General features: G+C 41.1%; 1 protein-coding gene across 2 annotated transcripts in view; it reads left to right on the top strand.

Moving 5' to 3' along the window:
- clmpb (CXADR like membrane protein b) overlaps positions 1–19273 on the top strand; it is an 84720-nt gene that overhangs the window by 12229 nt on the left and 53218 nt on the right. The window contains exon 1 of one of the 2 annotated variants that reach the window (XM_077566758.1): positions 9526–9751. The exons of the other annotated variant lie outside the window; for it this stretch is intronic. Within the exon in view, the coding sequence (XP_077422884.1) occupies positions 9697–9751 (55 nt within the window). The 5' untranslated portion in view covers positions 9526–9696. Of the gene's footprint in view, positions 1–9525; positions 9752–19273 lie in introns of those variants that run through there. 2 annotated transcript variants of the gene reach the window in all.

Here is a 19273-nt window from a genome sequence, read left to right as displayed (position 1 = left end):
CAGCCATGGACATCATTTTTATTTTGTATGTCGTTTTTAAGAGGGGAATCCGGAGTGTTAACGTTTGGTTTGATTTACTGTCCACAGCCCAAATATGCTGTGTAGGAGAAAATACTGTAACAGTCTGCACAATCAAGCTCTTAAAATAATTTGTTGGCATGATGACACTGCTTTCTAGATGGATTCAAGCTTAAAAATAGACCATTTGGGGAGTTAACCTCAGAGCAAGCGCATGATGTGTTGCATTTTAGAATTAAAAACAAATGAAAAATATATAATAAATGGTTACCTGTCATAAAGTAAAACAACATTCTTCCACATCTAAGAACAACACATGCTACGTACGCTTTTGACCTCATCCTCTCAGTTGCACGTTTAACATTGAACCGTGTGGAAGATGCCGACTCCTCACTGGCCCCTTTTGCTAATGAGGCAATTAAGTCTATCCTGCTTTGGTTCAGTGAATGGCTGAAAGAGCAAGTCAAGTCATCTGCTGTCTCAGCAAACAGCAAGCATCTTCACCATTCTGCAGTAAGAATGCAGAACAAGACCCCCCCTGCCCTTTTATGCTGTTGTGGTGGCCCAGTGGCTATACTTCCATCTAGTCAGTGTAACAATTGAACAAATGTATACCGTGTATACTTGGTCACTACCGACAGGAGTGGAGAAAAACAATAGTGGCAATTGGTGGGCATCAACAGTGTTGTGCATCACGATGTTTGAGCAATTTAATCCTATAAGAAACAATGGATAGATAGATTATAGAGACAGTAAAATAGATTCCATAATCATTTATTTTAATATAAAGGCGCATCTCTAATATATATATATATATATATATATATATATATATACACTGTATATACTGTAGTACTATACTGTACTGTACATTAGGGATATTTTATGCCACTTTCTTTTTTCAGACTAATACCAGTACGAGTACCCAAGTCACCGATACTTTTAAAGAAATACTTAAATATCCCTGTATGGCATGTTTCCTTAAAATTGCATGAAATGGAGATTTTCTATTCTGATTATAAAAGGGCCACATGGTATCGGCTGAATTACACCAATACTTTGAAATAAAGTAAACTAATATCTATCTATCTATCTATCTATCTATCTATCTATCTATCTATCTATCTATCTATCTATCTATCTATCTATCTATCTATCTATCTATCTATCTAAAAATTTGGATATCCTGCTTCTCAGTCCCTAACGGTGTAGTGGTGCATCTGACATCCGTGCAGGCTGCGTGGATTCAGTTCCTGCTCAGTGACGGTGTGAGTGTGAATGGTTGTCTGCCTCTGTGTCCTTTGATTGACTGCTGTCCAAATCAGGGTGTAGTCTGCCTTTCACCCAAAGTCATCGAAGATAAGCTACAGCTCCTCCGGCCCGGTGTAGAAAATCGATGGTATATCAGCGGTGTAGAAAATGGGTGGATGGACAGAACCCGCCTTGAAATAAACAGAATTATATGGAACCCTATAGAACAATGGATTGTCCTAAAAACATGAATGCTAGTGTTGTCTTTGTACAGTATTATATACTTGCATTATGTGTGCATTATTTGCAATAACTCATGCAAGCACAGTAGGGCCCTTCTTTAAATTACATTGCCCATTTAATAAGCTCGAAACTGCAAAGTGGAAATACGCTTGCAGTACTTGGTTACATTTCCAGGATTGAGCCACTTTCATTTCTTTGCCTATGTGTCTTGTTGACCTGGGTATTTACAGTGTTTATTTTATGTTATAAGTTATTCATAGTGCTAAAAGAGCTTTTGCTGGTTGACAGACTGAGAGGATGTAGGGCTGCTGAAGGCCAGCCATCAAGGCGGCGTACGCTGCAGCTTGAGAGTGATGTAATCCTAGTCATACAAGAGAGAAAACATTTTTTTTAACATATCTTTTTAGTAATCATCTTTGTTTCTGTCAGTCTATATTATACCAGCAGGGATTGAGGAGACTCACTGCAAAACTTAGACAATAAAATGACATCACCGTGCATGTCATTTCTTTATAGCCAATAAGCAGCCAACCATGCTGTACAAAAGAGGGTAGTATTAAGGCCTGCATTAATGTGTTTAAGGGATGCACAATTCTAACGAGTGATAACGGAAGGCTTATGGCTGCTCAGAAAGGATTAGGGGACATCGTTGTCTTTCTTAAAGCTCAGGCTTAGTCATCATACTTTTCTCCCCTTCACATCCTCCCACCTTCATCTCTCCTCCCTGGTAATGTATCAGCAGTGTTTTCTGACACGTGGCATGAAAAAGAACGTCTCACTCGACAGGCAATGAAGGCGGACGCTCATTAGCTAAGGAAAAGTGTACTGAACCGGAAAGAGGAGATGTCTGGACAGATTTGCCCGAAATCAATGCCAGTCTCCTGAAACTTGAGCTACAGTATGTGGCTGCCACAATTAATGACATCACACTGCACACCTGGTTCATCACTTTTGTAATTTCTTTCCCCCACATCCCAGTGTTCGACTTTGCCACATGACCAGATCAATATGAGGGGATTACATTTGCTCTTTGTGTGGATGTTTCTGAAGAGGCAGAATGACAGAGCTGACAGTTTTCAGTTCCAGGACACAAAAGATGCACAGTGGCAAGGACACTGGAAAAAGTGCACATGCAGCAAAAAGAGCTGCACGGGCAGTTGAGCCTGTTTGTCCGCCACTGGCTGAAATAACCAGAGACACAACATGTCATTCCACATGCTTTTTTTTTCTGTCAAATTACACTGAATGAGATGCGATGATGCTATCATCATATACTGTCAAGTCTAAACACAAATCAAACACTCTAAAAAATAATCAGACAGATAAAGAAAAAGAATATCTGTTATCACCCCTTGATGAGCCACAACAAATGTGGTGATGAGCACGCAAAGGTTAAAAGAAGAATCCAGGCAAGAAGCCGAGACAGATACCACATGGCAAATTTGGAGAGGCAGAGTCTCTGCCTTAACCGCAGAGAAGCTATGCCAGTGGGGCAGATGGCAAGCGTCTGGTGTTGTGGGCTTGATGCATTGTCCTGGCGGTAAGAGCAATGGTCCAGTAATATATATATATATATTTAAAAAAAAAAAAAAGAAGCTAAATAGCTGTTATTTTTGTTTTCAACAAATGGTTGACTTGACTGTCATATTATGCTGAATAGCCAAGACAGAGTCATGCCTACCACTTTCCTACTTAGAGCAAGTTCAATTTCTGGATCTTCATATTTCCTATCTTATGTTGTGGCATCACATTATTAAAGTAAATATATACAAAAAAAGCTGGAGAAAAATCAAAACAAGTTAAGCCTTTGATTCTCACAGTTAAGGTTATGTGAGATACTGTGTCAACATTCATCTCAAACTCACGGCTCAGGGGCCATTTGTGGCCCTCAGGATAATCTGTTGCGGGCCCTTACTTGATGTCAAAGTTTAATGTAAGTGCAGCCCCCACCATTTTTGCTGTATCGTTGCCCTGGACATTTTGTATGTGTGTTTTTTAATCACTTATGGCCTCATGACAGCATTCAGAAAAGTGTAATGCTGAAGTGACATTAAATGGAAGTCATGTCATGTGAAAGGTTGGTGATGAGAACAGCCGATTTCAAGATTTTTTTTTTTTGATGTTTTTTTGTTGAACATAGGGACTCATCATATTTTTGGGGACGTAGGGTCCACTGAACATTGTTGATTTTACCAAGACATTTTGGATGATTACTTGAATGACAAATTTGTGGAAAGAGTTTGAGAAGGGCCTTTTCTGATCCCGGGTACAAATAAAGTCAAGAAATACCTGACCAGACATTTGGTATGAAAGACTGACTCTGAAATCATCCCACTTATTGACTTGCTTCATTTGTTTGCACCTCATCTGGTCATTATTTGGTGACATATTGAGAGGTAATAGAGGTATGAATTATGTTTCAGAGGACCCACCTGCATGGTCATTCATCCTAATATTGTGACTCCCAGTCTTGGCTTGACTACAAGTAATCATAGCAATGTACAGCTGTGTATTGTGCTCCAGGAAAAACAAATACAAGTGCAAAAGCGTAGTTCATCAATCTCACTGGTCAGACATTCTCCCCTTTCCCACTTTGGCTTTTTCATGACACCCTTCTTCTTATCCCGAAGGAATTCACCCTTCCTCTTACTGTCCTCCACCTCCCCGATCCCCTCGTCCTCGGATGAGATGAGAGGTCTGAGCGGGCGGGGCGTGTATACTGTAGCTCTCCGCCTCAGGGTCGTGATGGATGGCCACTCAGCTATACGTGCTTTGCTCACCAGAGATCGACCATATTTCTCCTTCACTGCCCACATAGGCCTGCATCTGCATGAGGAAAGTCAAGAGTGAACTTTTCAGTGTGCTCAGCAGGGCCCGAGGAGGAATATTTGATTAGATGTAATGGAATTACAGTAATCTGATTCTACCCAAAAAGAGGACATCTGTAATCTTTTACAGTTACTGTAAATATGTCGTAATCAGATCCCAGATGCTTAAGAGCTTGCGTTTAACTTATTACATTGCTTTGCCAACGTGGCATTCAGCTTATTGAAGGTGCAAAATCACTGATTAAAATTAAAATGAGCCAGATTGCTTCACTGAAGTGTGGAAATTTACTATTCTTAGATGCTGGTTACATATTTTTTTTCCCATCATCAACTGTTTATATAATTGCCTGTAATCCTACTAGCTCTAACGACTGGTGTAATGATCAATGGTATGTTGGTTGGTGGGGAAGTCGTCGATGGACAGGGCGTTAACAGTAGAAGGACCTGAGGGGCTTTTTTTTCCCCGAGTCTGCTGCTCTGTCATGGAAGGAATAAGCGCTGCAGGGTGCTCTGCATGGAAGCACTTTCATGCTTTTGGGTCACAGAAATAAGAGGAGAGAGCGGCTCTGTCATTGATCTTGTGGCATTAGCCTGGGCTGCAGTCATAATGAAGCCAGGACTGTGTGTTCTTTGAGTGTGTGTAGAAAAAAAACATGCAAATATCTGCATCTGGAGTGCTTATGCCCCTGATTAATTATAACACACGTAGACACCAATAAATCACTGAAAGCACGTGTGAGCATACCTTTATTGGTTTATCCCCATATGGCCTCATGTGAGCACATCCTTGTATGTGTGTGTGGAGTCTCTGCACACGTGCTGCCACATGCATCCACAAACACTAATGTGAGGACATTGAAGAACAAGCCTTGTCATTATGTAATTTTTTTATGGATACAGTGGAATACAGTTTTTTCCCACACCTATATTAACTGTACAGGTTTATTATCATACGACTGTCAAAGCATTCAGGTGCACTACAGTGTCAAAAAAATCTTCAGAGTTCAAACCACCATTATACAAATGACCGAAAACGAGCTGGGCAATTCTGGTGGCGCACTTCCAAATATAGTCAGTGTAGTGTGCATGGTTACGTGTGATTGTGTGCTGGGCGATGCAAAAATTGTGCTCCTTCACCAAATTCTCTGTGGTTTGCTCATGTGATCTTTTGGCAGTGGTGCTCGCCGACAGCCAATCAGCATTGAGAATGAACTACTACATCACTCGTAGGAGCAGCACAAGCAGATACACACTAAATAAAGTTTAAAACACACACACACACACACACACAGCTTGGGGAATTAAAGACCAATTTGGGACAATTTCATTGTGGTCTGTGGGACCGAGAGGTGTGCAACACAGCCAGCTTCCAATGCTAGGACCAAACTAAAAAGGAGCAGGCTTGGGGAATGGGAAGCGTGGAAGTTGGCATATCTGGTGAGTGGATTGTCTTGTTTACAGCTGTTGAATTGTCAACCAAGATAACATATACCAGTCAACACAACCACGATCACTAGATTGACAATATTCAAACTTTTTTTTTTCTTACACACTGGGCAACACAACATATAGTGTTCACCTAGCATGGGAAGTCCCACTGCATACTTCAGCTATAGGGTACGTGTGTGTATGTGTGTACAATGATGAGGCAGGAGAGGCCGTTTCATCCATCATCCTCCCCAGTGTCCCACAGAACCCTCACAACAGCTCTGTCATGGTAACATTGGGCTTGTTTTGGGCAAAAAAAAAAAAAGGTTTTATCCACACCCTCAAGTCTTTCTGATGCACGTCACCTGCTGCCTTCAATATCCAGTAACAATCCTCACCATCATCTCTACACGCCATCTCCATGGGGACAGATTACTAATCACATCCAGCCCTCTACTCTAGGGTCCTTGTTTGTTCACAATCATTTAGTGAAGCTGCTTCAGGTGAGCTTTCACCTTCTCAACCCCCATCATTGCTTCTCCGATACCCGCTTCCTCTTGCTGGATGACCTTGCACTGACATAGAGACTTAGGGAGAAGCAGCCCATATAAGAGAAAGGTACAGATGGGACCCCTTTATGAGCGTCTTGTGGCCGCCAATTTGGTATCCCTATCTTGCTGGTAAGATACAGGGCGAGTCAGCATTGTGCAGTAGCGGTCCGATCAATCTGTTTACATTGCTCTTTCAAGAAAGTTAACTCATTGCCGTTGAGCCTCTGCTGAGGTGTGCGTCTTGAGAGAGACAGGTTTTCAACAGATAGTACAGATATTGCTGTACAGGATTGCGTCCAAGTGAAAGGTGCTATTGCCAAGTGGAAAATGCAGAGTAATAAACGTTCAATCATACAGGAGCAATGGAAATGAATGAGAGGAGGAAGTGCAGTAGACGGAAAGAAAATTACAAATGTTGATTTGTTTGTGCTGCCGTCGCAACTAACAGTGCAGCTTTCTCCCTCATTGCCGGTTTGAGAGGCAGCATTTGAAATATGTTTAACAGTTAGATGCATCACTGAGTAAGTTTACATGCAGTCAGTAACCCTTTTAAACTCAGAATATTGCCAATATTAAAGTTTTGAAAGGCCATCTAAATGTGTGCAAATATGCTCTTATTCAGGTTTTTTATTTTTATTTTTTTCTGGAGAGCTCAGTATTGTTCAATGTGTGTAATTCTACCGATTTGACATGTCATCATCATTGCTCACCTTTTTTTTTTTTGTATGTGGGTGAGTATGTGTATGTGCGTGTGTGCGTGAGAGTGTGTGTGTATTCATTAGTTCACCTCAAACCTATTAAAAAATCATTATTCAGGTTTTTAAAAAAACAAAACAAATAAGATCCCTGGCCCTGGCTTACGCCTTTCGTAACCGGAATTCTTGTTCATCTAAATGCATTCAGAATACCACAATTGAACAGGACATTGTTTTATCTTCTGTGCATGCTCTATTCTTCTTCTTCTTCACTCACTTCTATTCACAAGGAATCTTGGTCTTTTTAGTACGGAAACCACTTGTGTGTGCGGCGCCATCCCGCATGCTAAATAAGTCTCATTTGAATACTCATCTGAATTTTTATTTCTCCATGACGTTTTTATGTTATCTTTCTCTACGGTGAAAATGCCACTGTGTATATCTATAAACACATACTGTATATATGTGTATATACGTCCGTGCATCTGGTGTGCAACCCACCGGAAATACTCTAGCAGATGTAAACAATCATGACGACGTAACAAAGAACCACACTTTTGGAGCGGGGAGGAAACTGACTACTTTATTTTGCGTGATGAATGACATAAATATGACTTATTGAACGTAGAAAGTTAAAATAAAAAATAAATATAATAATAATAATAAACATTTTTTTTATTGTCAGAGTAGTAGCTAAAGCATCTAGCCCAAACCTGATTGATTAACTAATTGATTAATAAGCATGCCCCAAGACCGTTTCCCATTGGCTCGCCTCGTTTGTTGCAGTTGGTTATCTACATTAAAGTAGCATCACAAAAAAGTGGAAAACACTTCAAAAACAAGATGAAGGAGAACAAGTTTTTCCTGTATTTATTCGAACATGGTTACAGTATTTGCCAAAGACAAGGTACACAATTTATTCCTGGCCATACTAAGGGTCACAGCATCAATCAGAGACTGTGGAGTGCACTTATGTAGTGGCCTGAGCTAAGACACAGCAGCAAGAAAAGATAACGTTAGCTTTTGAGTTAATGAGGACTCTCCCTGACTATGGTTTGGAATCCCAGTTGATCAGCTAATACCAAATTCAGCCAAGCTAACCAGAGTTCACACTCATAGGTACCTTGCACATAAGCAGAGACTCTTGGAGCTGATATTCACATAAACAGATGAAGGCGTTGCTCAAGTAACCCTTTCCCGTTATGTAACCGCAGTCACCATATTTTAATGTCATTCCTCTGAAAGTGAAACTTTAGTCTCCAGGGGTAAGGACAGAGGCAGCGATACAAAAAGAAGAGAAAACGAAGCATAAAGGGTAAGAAGAGAGAAAGTCTGGATCTGACAGGAAGTGGAATACGCAAAGCAATGTGTGCATTTAAGAGATTGCAACTTTCAGTATCTGCAGCCTCCTGCTGCACCCCTATCTGCAGGTGAAACAGTTTGGAATCTTTCCGGGTTTACAATCTGCACACATTCTGTATCTACTGATACATCAGGTGCACACACAGATGCATCATTTTCCTTCTGTAACTAGCATGAATCCTGATCCTAGCAGTGATGGACAACTATGTCCCACAGTGAATCCACCTCAACACATTGCACGCTTGTTTTCCCAGGCGATATTTTGTTAAAAACAAAAAAACATATCTTTCTCAGACGGTTTGATCACTTCCTCAAGTGTGTGACTGACTGATCAGCCGGCCTAGTAATTGGCGATCATTGGCCGTCATCCATTGGAGATCTTGTTTGCTTCATTTGCCTGCCGCGACCTCATATTCCCTGACCTCACCTTTCCCAGAAGTCATACCGAAGGTTACCGCATGTTATCAATTTACATAACCTTGTCTATGATAATGCCCTATTGAACCGTGCACCGTGCAGCGGCTTGCTAGTGTTGTCTTTCATACCATCCCAAGAATAACTTCCTTCCTGTTCAGCTGATCAATAAAGTAGCAAGGCTTATAAGAAATATTAGGCCATTTGCTTGCGGTAATGACAGAAACAGAGGATATACGTCAGAAAGCCTAGAATCAATCGCGCTAATGTAAACTTCCTCCCTTTCGTCTTTATGTGATGCTATTATGGTTTGTCTGGCTAAATTTATGTATGCTAACATTTGATATCTTATCAGAGATGACACCGTTGACAGCGTTTCATTGTCTCGCTTACAAATATCCCGTTTGGAGATCATAGCCGTTTGCGATTATGATGCATCTCCTGCTGCCCTTTTATCACAGCCCCTCACAATGAAGGAATGGTGAATAGCACATTTCAATCACGCTGTCACGGGAGAACTCTAATCTTTTTCTTCTGCGTGGCATATGTCCTTGCACTTCTAACTAATCCTTATTATGCCTCTGAAGCGAAGGTCATTGTCAAAGCCGAGGGGTGATTAAGTTAATCCACTTGTTTTCTGAATCCGATTTACCTCACTTTCCAAACTAGGGAACAATGTTATGGCACAAAGACATCAAGATGATAGTGTGGCATGCGTTAAGAAGGCGGGACCTTACACTGCGGAGGCTCCTGTTATCCGCCTGCTTAATGTCCATTGCATTTTACCTCCAAGTCCTATCAACAGTCTTCTAATGACTGCGTTGGCAAGCAAGCTCTGCTGCGTGAAGAGTGAGCGTGAGGCAGAGGCGAGCACGCAAGTTAAAAGCAGCATGATCTGACTGATTCATGAACGGATCTACGCCGCTGCGGTATAAGCCAAAGCCAAGCACAGAGCACCGTGGTGAGTAGCAGTCCTGTGCTGCGGCCGGCAAGCCAGCTTCAGTGAGTTACGCAGTGCAGTGGCTTACAGTTGACTTCATTAGCCCGTCCCTTCCTTCGAAGAGATGAGTTATTTACGACCGCAGGAAGGGTGGACAGATGCGCCAAAGATTTTATACAAAAGTGATTTGAGCAAACGTGAGCAATTACGTGCCTTACATGGCACATCGTTGTTTAGTGGTGATGATGTCTAATGAGGTGTTCCATAATATCCCAGGAATCTATTGAGGTTGAGTTCCGGTGTGCAAGATAACAATTTTTGGACATACTTCTTGAACTTACCGTCCTTAATGGTACAGTGTTTAGAATTTTGTGCCGTCTAATGGTGAACTAGTAAAATACAGCGACCTAAGTTCAAAATGAGTGCATTCTGAAGTATGTGCACTACGGTGCGGTACGGTAGACCACATTTTGCAAACCTACCACCAATTACTATATTTGCAAAATTCTTCTCCGTCGAGCAGAAAGATGATGGTGAAACTTTTCAGCCTCTTCTTAGGCGCTGTGCGACCTATGTAACCTACAACCTACGATTATATATATATATATATATATATATATATATTTTTTTTTTTTTTTTAATATATATATATATATATATATATCTTTTTTAAGTACGTTGATGTAATTTTTTGCATATTATTGAAATCAATAGCTTCTAAAATGAATGAATAATTCATTAGTTCACCACTAAATGGCGCGTTAACACATTCTGTCTTTAATAAAGAAAAAACAAAACAGGGTACAACAGGAAACACCACAGTTGTGTCCGTGGCCGTGCCTGGTCCAATAATAGTTCACCAGTGATGGGACATTGTGATTTGCTTGGAATATTGTATGTTACCATTGGAAAATGTAAATAATCGAAGAGATTTATAGACAGACAGACAGACAGATGGCCTTGTATGTGTCCTTCAAAAAAGACACATTGACAGCAGATTCAAAAAAGGAAACATTAGCAGACATGTCGCTGTTTAAGGGTAATTCATAATCTCCCAATGAGTCACACCAAATGAGCACAATTAAAATACCTGGAGACCCTCGATCACATTAAGTGAGGCTTAATATCATCAGGGAAGAGGGTCTGTAATTGAATTGTCAATGTGTGTGTGTGTGTGTGTTCACGTTTACACTTTAAAAATGATTGTGTGAACCCAAGTGAGTTCTCTCTATGGCCAACACTAACATGATGACATGCATTAGAAAACAAACTTTATTAAGGTACTGTACAGACTGATCTGCACTTTATTTAAGAGATTTTTTTTCTCCATTGTTTTGTTTAGATGCAGTAGTAATGATTAATTTCCCATTGATTCTGGTTGTTTTCAGAAAGAAACTGCTGACATTTTTTTTTCTTCTTCCGACCTTAATTCCAATCCAACTCATGTTCCTGGCCTTGGTCGATGAAATTTTCACGTACTGTTTCCTTCCGTCTATTGCTGCTGCCCACCCATGGTTTCTCCGTATTAAGGTTTATTCAGAGATGAGAACAAAACAATAATCATTCCCGAGATGCAGGAATCGTACCAAATTACCAATACAGTATAAGAGTTTCATCACCTGTGATTGTTTGACATTTATATGCAAAAACAAGTGTTTATCTGCTAGTTTTGTCCTGGGGGGAAAATTTGTTATTTGAGGGAAGCATTTACTTGTCTTCATCAGAAGACGCACCAACCGACAAATTGGGACATGCATTGTCGGATGGTCTACTTTCTAGATATATCTAATAGAGGGACGGACACGATTTGAGGAAATACAGCAAACAGATCTAATCTACACGCCAATTGTGGTAAAGCTCCATAAAGTTTAATGTAAATCTGTTTTGTTGTTTTTGAGTAATCCAATCAAACAAACAGCAATCCAAAGAAAATACTGTACTTTTTGCTTTTGACCTTGCTGGCGGTAAAAACAGTGTGTGTTATTGGGTGCTTAGTGCCAGTGCACATGTATTTCCTTTATGTGGATTGTAGATGACTGTGATGATGATGCATTGTTCTTGTTGTCGATCCATCCATCCATCACTCGGCTATACTTAGCTGTAACCCGAAGGAGCATAATCACCAGCACGGTAAAGCAAGAGGCAGTGAACACTAATGACAGAGGGCTTTAATGGTTTAAAGTGTTAATCCTCGTCTCCCCGCACATCCTTCTGGCCTATTAGAGTTTATGTTAATTAGCTTGTTTAACAGCTGCCCGACCTCTTTTGCTCTGCCTTCAACAGAATGTGCGTCTTTGGATCCTGCTGGCTACAAATGATCACAGGTAGTTAAGACAGAGGTGACTGTGTGTTGAATTTTCAGCAATGCAATTAGCTAATGAATTGGACCCGTGAGATGATTTCTTGTGGGTTTTCGACTCTTTAGAAAGGAGTCGTGACGTTTCCCAACGAGTTAAATTTCATCTGTTTGGGACGCCGGCCATCCAATTGAATCTTTGTCTTCTTTGAGACTCTGCCTGTCCCTACAAATTATTTCTCGCCTCATCCGGGGAGCTGGAGCGCGATGATCCATTCGAGCAAGAGAGACACCTCCCCCCCTATTACCCTCAGATTGAGCCTGGCATCCTCACACTGTCATGCTGGTCATAGACAGGTCAGAGCGGGGCTGGCTCATGCACAGAAGGGCTCGTTAGACAACACAGATCTTTTGTAAATAGCTAAATCATTTTTTTAAATGTCAGAACCTCTATAGTTAATTAACAAAAGATGATAACAGCCCAGTTTTTTGCATATATTGCGTTGTTAGCTTGTCTTGGTGAAATGGCAAGGAATGCAAATTGACAATGACAGCTCAGCCTTAGGATCAGACATGACTGATAATAGGATGATTTTTGTTGTGCGTGTTCTTGACTCACCGAGAGAGCCATCGAAGACGAGCCTTTCAGCTTCCATCCATGCCTCTCTGTGAGGAAGGAGTCGGAGAGTCTGTAAACCTCAAGGCGTGTTCTGTTATTTATTGAGAGGCCGGCCAGAGATCAGAGGATTGGAGAAGCTGAGAAATGGCGGTCAGCAATAACTCGATTGCCTTCCTTTTTTATTTTGCCGGCCAGGGTGGAGTGAGTGGTAAACCAGCCACATGACATCATGACGTGGTCAAACATACATGGTTTTTAATCTGCAGGTTGTACTTTTTTTCTGAGAGCTCAACACCATCTCCCAAGCTTTTCATTTGTTAATCTAATCAGATTTACTCAATGATAGTGTAAAATGTAGGAGTGGAACAGAAAAAAATGATTTAAAAGATGCAAGGACATCAAACTCAACCAAATCTAATCGTTCCGCTTTGAAACATATCGAGATACGTATCAAATCGTATTTTATTGGAGATACATCTTAGAAGGAAATTGTACTTTTCAAGTACTGACAAGTTCCTTCAAATGTACGTATAATGACAGCAAAAAAAGTTGAAAATTGAATCATAATTTCACTGAGTTATAAATTGTATAGCGGAACGTACGGTGTTCCACAAAGTTCAATCCTGGGGCCTCTGCTGTTTATTGTATCTGCTGTCCCGGGTTCCATCTAAAAGAAAACAGCGGTGGTTGTTTTAAAGTGCTGTATACTGTAAATATAAAGTTGAGTTGAATGATGGGAGTCAGTGTCTTAACTGCATGAATTGCAATGCCAAGTTGAGCAATTCTAGTCCAGCACAAGCTTTCCAACAAAACTAAATGAACAATTCCTTAAGGTGCATGGAGATGGGGAATACAAGAACACAATTATTTCTGAATTTAAACTGAAGAGAGCCAGATTAGACGAAAAGGCTCCTCTTCCTGTTCATTGTGTTCAGTAGTAAAGCCTATACCTATGTCTTGAATTTGGGTGTGTGGAATCACACTTTTTTTTTTTTCGATAAAGAAGTGTCCTGAAATAATTTTAAGAACTGTCCGATTAATTTGGTGCTGCTGAGAATTAGATGAGAGAGAGGCGATGGGCTGGAGGAATCAGGTTTCTCAGACGCTGATGAGTTGCGATGCATTTGGGCGCCAGATGTTTGGTGACATGCAAGGAATATGGCATGTCTGGCCCTTGCAGCGTGCAGCAAGATGTGAGACTGCTTGGCACAGCCAAGACTCGTCTCTCTTTGGCACACTGTACATGTGTGCAACCTTAATCTCAGTCCCACTACCCCAAAACCAAAGATATCAAATGTTCCCTTGATGGCGTTATGTTTAACCACACTTGCCATGTATCTCCTCCTCCTATTTGTCCATTTTTTCCCTTGTGCTGTGATGCACAAAACATATTTTCTTACTAAAATGGAATCACCACATTAGCCAGAGTAGGTTGTAATTTTTGCTATGTTAAACTTGCAGCCTTGTTATAAAGCAGGAAAGCCAATCATGACAATTAGCAATCATCATCTTGTCTGCAGCTTCCTTCCAAATCCGGCATTTCATCTCAGCAGAGGTTGTTGTGAAGCCTTATTGTGCCATCCATCTTATTGTGCTGATTCAACTAAATCGCAGGTAGACAGTGGTAAGAGGTAGTAGTTTGACTTCCAGCAATTGATCTGCCGAGGATAGATCGAGAGGGTCCACTGCCCGCATTCATCTTGCAAATATGTCCACTCGCAAGGTTGTGACTCCTCTCGACCGCTGCTTATTTCATGCCCAGGGTTTATGGGCTGGCATTTTGCTAACTTGCCACAATCATGCCTCGGAGGGTCAACCCAAGGGTCTGATCGCTGACTTTCTGGGTCGTGTTTGACAGCACGCACCGCGTCAATGGCGGATGGCCTGGTGCAGCCATGCGTCCCTGAGGCTGATTAAAACACAGGTTGATGGGCGTTATTTACTGCATGGCCCAAGAGTGTGTGTTATGTGTGCATGCGTCTCAAGGACTCCTGGCCTCGGAAAGCCCTCCCCTTCATCTGTGTAAAAGGCCATGTGATCAAACGGGGCAGAAAGCAGGGTGGAGGCCAAGATGGCTGTGATTTCTTTTCCACTGGATGTGTCACCTCTAACCCTGGCCAATAGCTGGTTGAAGGCTCCTGACACACACCATGAGGTTTCGGAACGCATGTGTGTGTGGGACAGCGTTGTGCTACGTATAGTTTTTGCTTCAAGTTTGTATGTGTGTACACACGTTGGTTGGCAATACGTCTGATTGCTTGTCACTGATAGTGGCCCCCGTGTGAAACGAAGGTCACCGTACTATATGGGTCTCATCTGTCCTCTCATAGGAGTCCTGTAGTAGCTGTCAGCTAATGAGACAGTGGAGGGGAGCAAGTGGAACGGGGGATAGATAAAAGGCTGAGAGTTGATAACGGGGAAGGGGGGGGGGGGTGTACTAATGAGAGAAGGGAGGCACTATTGGAGGAGTAACAGTAAAGACAAATAGGAAGTAGAAAATGTGGAGTCAATAGGGGGGGGGGGGGGTAGAACAAAATCAAAGAATGAGAAGAATGTGGACCTCACCCAATACTTAACTGTTAAGAAGAGTAAGAAAATCTTGCCAGTAATTGTGGCAAGGAGAAATGTATGCTATCAACATGATTTGAAACTAACAAGGCAGGTATGTACAGTAGAGGGAGCCCTCGAGTTACGACGCCATTTTAAAGTTATTTAAAGTTGTGTTGTTGTTATCTCCAGCAACGGGCGTCCATCAAGCAGGTCGGCTCGCCATCAGGCACGTCACGTTTCCGTGTTTAAGTTTCCATTAGCTCCGCTTTGCTGTCTGTCAGCAATGAATGTCCACGCAGATACATAAAAAAAATTTTATGGCATCTTCCTGGTGGCACAAATGTGTTTTTTTAAATTACTGTACAAAGTATTTTGATGTAAATATCGTTTTTAACTGTGAAATCTGACCGAAGTCGAAATTCGGGTTGCATCGTCAGCGTAGGAACGGAACTCGTTCGTAACTCGAGGACTCCCTGTGTTGACTTTTGAGGACTCGTCGTCAACATCAACAATAAGCAGTAATGTACTTTATTAATCATTGTATACACGGAGAGTGACATAAGATTATGAAATTTTATTATTCTTCGAGTAAAAGGAGAAAATATGTTCATTGACTTTTGTTTGTATATGAAAAAGAAGAAAAAGTGAAAGAGCATGGCACTTGGATTTTAATTGTAGCCCCATAGTATATTTTTGCTAGCATGCTGGAGAAGAAGTGATTAATTCAATTCAGTTATTAATTCAATCGTGACTCAAAAAGACAACAAAAATAATATGAATTCTTTAGCAAGAGTACACGAATCGTCGTGCAATTATTATATGATTAGTCAGCAGACAGGACTCTGTTGATTCAATTTCCTGACTAGTTTGCTACATACATCTGTGTAAAAAGTAGGGGTGGGCGAGATATTGCGGTACTTATTTGGCAGTTGCAAAGGTGGCTGATACTGGGTGGCTATTTAGTCACGATCAGGACCATAATTGCCATTAATTTCCTGAAATTTTAAGGAAAATGCTATATTGAGCTATATGAGTCTTTCTTAAAATTTTCTGGCATTGTGTTTTTTGGGGGGGAAATTTTATATATCAAAAATACTTGTGGTATTGGTACTAGTATCTGTGACTACTCAAGAGTTGAGTACTCATACTGGTATCGGTCTGAAAACAAGTGGTGTCCCTGGATTTTTTTTTTAAATTGAAATGAAGATATGGATATGGACTTGGTAGAGGTACCGATAGGAAACATATGCACACTTTTAGAGCAGCCATACACTACTTTGAGATTGAAAACAAAACTGCAAATGTAAAAGTAGTTGGTCATGACATGAGCTGAGCAGTGTTGGCCTCCCGTCACCCCATTGCACCACACCCTCCTGTCTCCTTCACAGTCCATCACCTTGTGGTTGTGTCCATGACTCACCTCCTCCTCTGCTTGGCACCCCATTTGACTTCTCCTCTTTTTGTATCTCCCACTCATTACATTTGGGAGAAGCAGCGAGGGAGGGGTTGTGAGAGCTCTCAGGCAGTGCCTTGAGGCCAACATACTCGGGAATGATGGATTGGGTCTTGGGTGCATTGAAGCAGTGGGGGGAGGTGGATACTGGTGCTGGTGGGCGCAGAGCACTGCAGTGTAGCATTACTGATGGAAACATGCATTATTTTCCTGGAGGGCTTGGCCGGCAAAGAGCTCAGCGTGAAGTATAACGCCGGTACGCTGGAGAGCGGCCCGTGCTACAAAGATGGTTGCACTTTAGAATGGTTGTCCTGCAACCCCAAGTTATGACCTCGCTATTTATTCCAGTCACTGTTATCATCTGGGCTCTTGACAGCAAATGGGGAGGGTATTGGCAGCTGTTTGAGCTGGACAACGCTTATCCTCCGCCACAGCATTCAGAACAGCTCCACCCTGTCCGGTGACTCATTTGGGACGTCATCTCACACCCACTTGGCTGTCTGTTATGCATCATACATATGCAACACTGTGGTCAGCAATGTACTTTTCTCCTCCATGAGCAACTCTTTAAACGCGCGTTCTAATGCTTAAACTTAGAATCAATATTAAAGACTGTGAATTCCTCCAACCTTGCTCCACTGTTAGCAGCGTCCCTGTCGTGTTGTGCATATGTGCTCCAGCCTTAGCCCCGCTCATTCATTTGTTATGAGGCGGAGATGACTCCCCTGAGTCATGCGGGAGGACCTGAGTCTTACTGTTTATTCAACCAAAATCTCCTTGTCGGAGCCGCAAAACAAGGATATGCAATCATAAAAATCTTTCTTTAACACGGAACCATAAGGATTGTGCTCTGAAGTGGCACCATTCTAATTATAAACGTGTGTGTAGTTCTGATGTAAATTCAGCACCGGCAAGCATGAAAAAGATGTGGGTGCACGTTTTTAGATACTATAATTAAGGAAAATTTAATAAGATATACATGGGCGATTTTTTAACATTCAACAACAGTCTAACATTATCATTGCTCACAGATAAAATGCACATATTGATAGGTGACTTTTTTGTGCAGTATACTCATAGCCTTCCTTATTAATGCCTTTTTGAGTCATGTAATAATTATAATGAAATTGGAGTTCAAAAGTGGCTAATATTTCACATTAATTCACAACGTAACAATCCTGTTTAATGATGAATATCTTTTCTATGCTTATGTAATTTAGTACTGCTTAGTGTAGCGGCAAACGTTGATTTATTGAGAACCAAGTTAAATGAATTAGTGTGTTTATTGTCAGGAAAGAGTCTCTTCATATTTTCACACTTTTTTTCTACAAAGAAAGTTTTTTTCCTAAATGTGCATTTATTTTGCATGTTATCATCACTAAGCAAGTCTTTTTTGCTTTTTTTTTTATAAATATATACGTTAGATTTTGTAATAGGGTTGAATCTCCAAACTTTGCACCATTGAAACATTTCAGGGTGTGTTTTTATTGACAGGGAAGGTCAACTTATATATATGTTGTATACATGTTTTATATATATATATATATATACACACAAGACCAAAATAATTTTGAAAAAAAGAAGAAAATCCAGAAATATGCAAATTTGCAACTTTTAAGTTGCATTATTATTATTAGAAACGCCGCTGATGTGTAAAACCCGGAAGTCGGAAGTCTGTGGCATCTACCCCATTAGCAAAAGTTTAAGTTTTTTTTTCCCTTTATTAACAAATGAAGCTTACAGGCTTACAGAAAAATTTAAACATACCACTAAGCGGTACAAAAACAAAACAGTGAAAACCAACAACATACACACATTATAGTACAATGAAGAATAGATAGTTGGCGAGACCTCACAGCCAGGGCGAGCACAGACCCCCAATGCCAACCATGCCGACGGGTCCGAAATCATGTGACATCGCTCTTATCTCATTGTAAACTTCACATTCTGGTCCATCAATGTTGTCAAAGGCATTAAAGTACAGATCCATGCGTAGATTAGCAGATTTTACCATCTTTTTAATTATTTGGAATGATCTAGCATCAGCATTCTTTGTAACTGTCATCAATTACCCCCATTACTTTAGTCGTTATTGGCATTTTTAAACAGGCTGGATGGTTTTAACAAGTTGCTGATTAGCTCCTATTTGTCGTTTATTGTTTCATGTTAGAGCTACAAGTGCCAGGTCTAATTGCTGCTTCATGACTGTCAGTGTAAATCTTTTTTTTTTGTTTTTTTGTTCTCTTATCCTGCATTACAATGTGACTGCTTACGTGCAAAACAACCCATCCTATGTATGTACGTGTCAAACGGCGCTCGCCTGTGAATGGAGGACAGCGTGTTTATGAAGACGGAGACAGGATTTAGTTGTGCATTAGGTTAAGCTTTTAGAAGCTGAGCTGTATATTCCGCTGTCGTCATTCAGCATGAGTTTCGCAGGTGAAGCGAGAGCTTTGCGAGAAGAGTCGAGTGCCAGACGTCCGCAACCTAAACAGTGTGAGAGTACACTTCATCCCCTTTGCTTCCTTCTTGCTTTCATCACATTCCCGATCCCATTCTCTCTCTCTCTCTCCTTTATTCGCTCGCCCTCATCCAGCTTTTTATCTCCACACCCCCACCCCTGCA

The sequence above is a fragment of the Vanacampus margaritifer genome, chromosome 5 (genome assembly GCF_051991255.1).
Source record: "Vanacampus margaritifer isolate UIUO_Vmar chromosome 5, RoL_Vmar_1.0, whole genome shotgun sequence".
Taxonomy (NCBI): domain Eukaryota; kingdom Metazoa; phylum Chordata; class Actinopteri; order Syngnathiformes; family Syngnathidae; genus Vanacampus; species Vanacampus margaritifer.
This window is presented reverse-complemented; position numbering and strand designations above follow the sequence as displayed.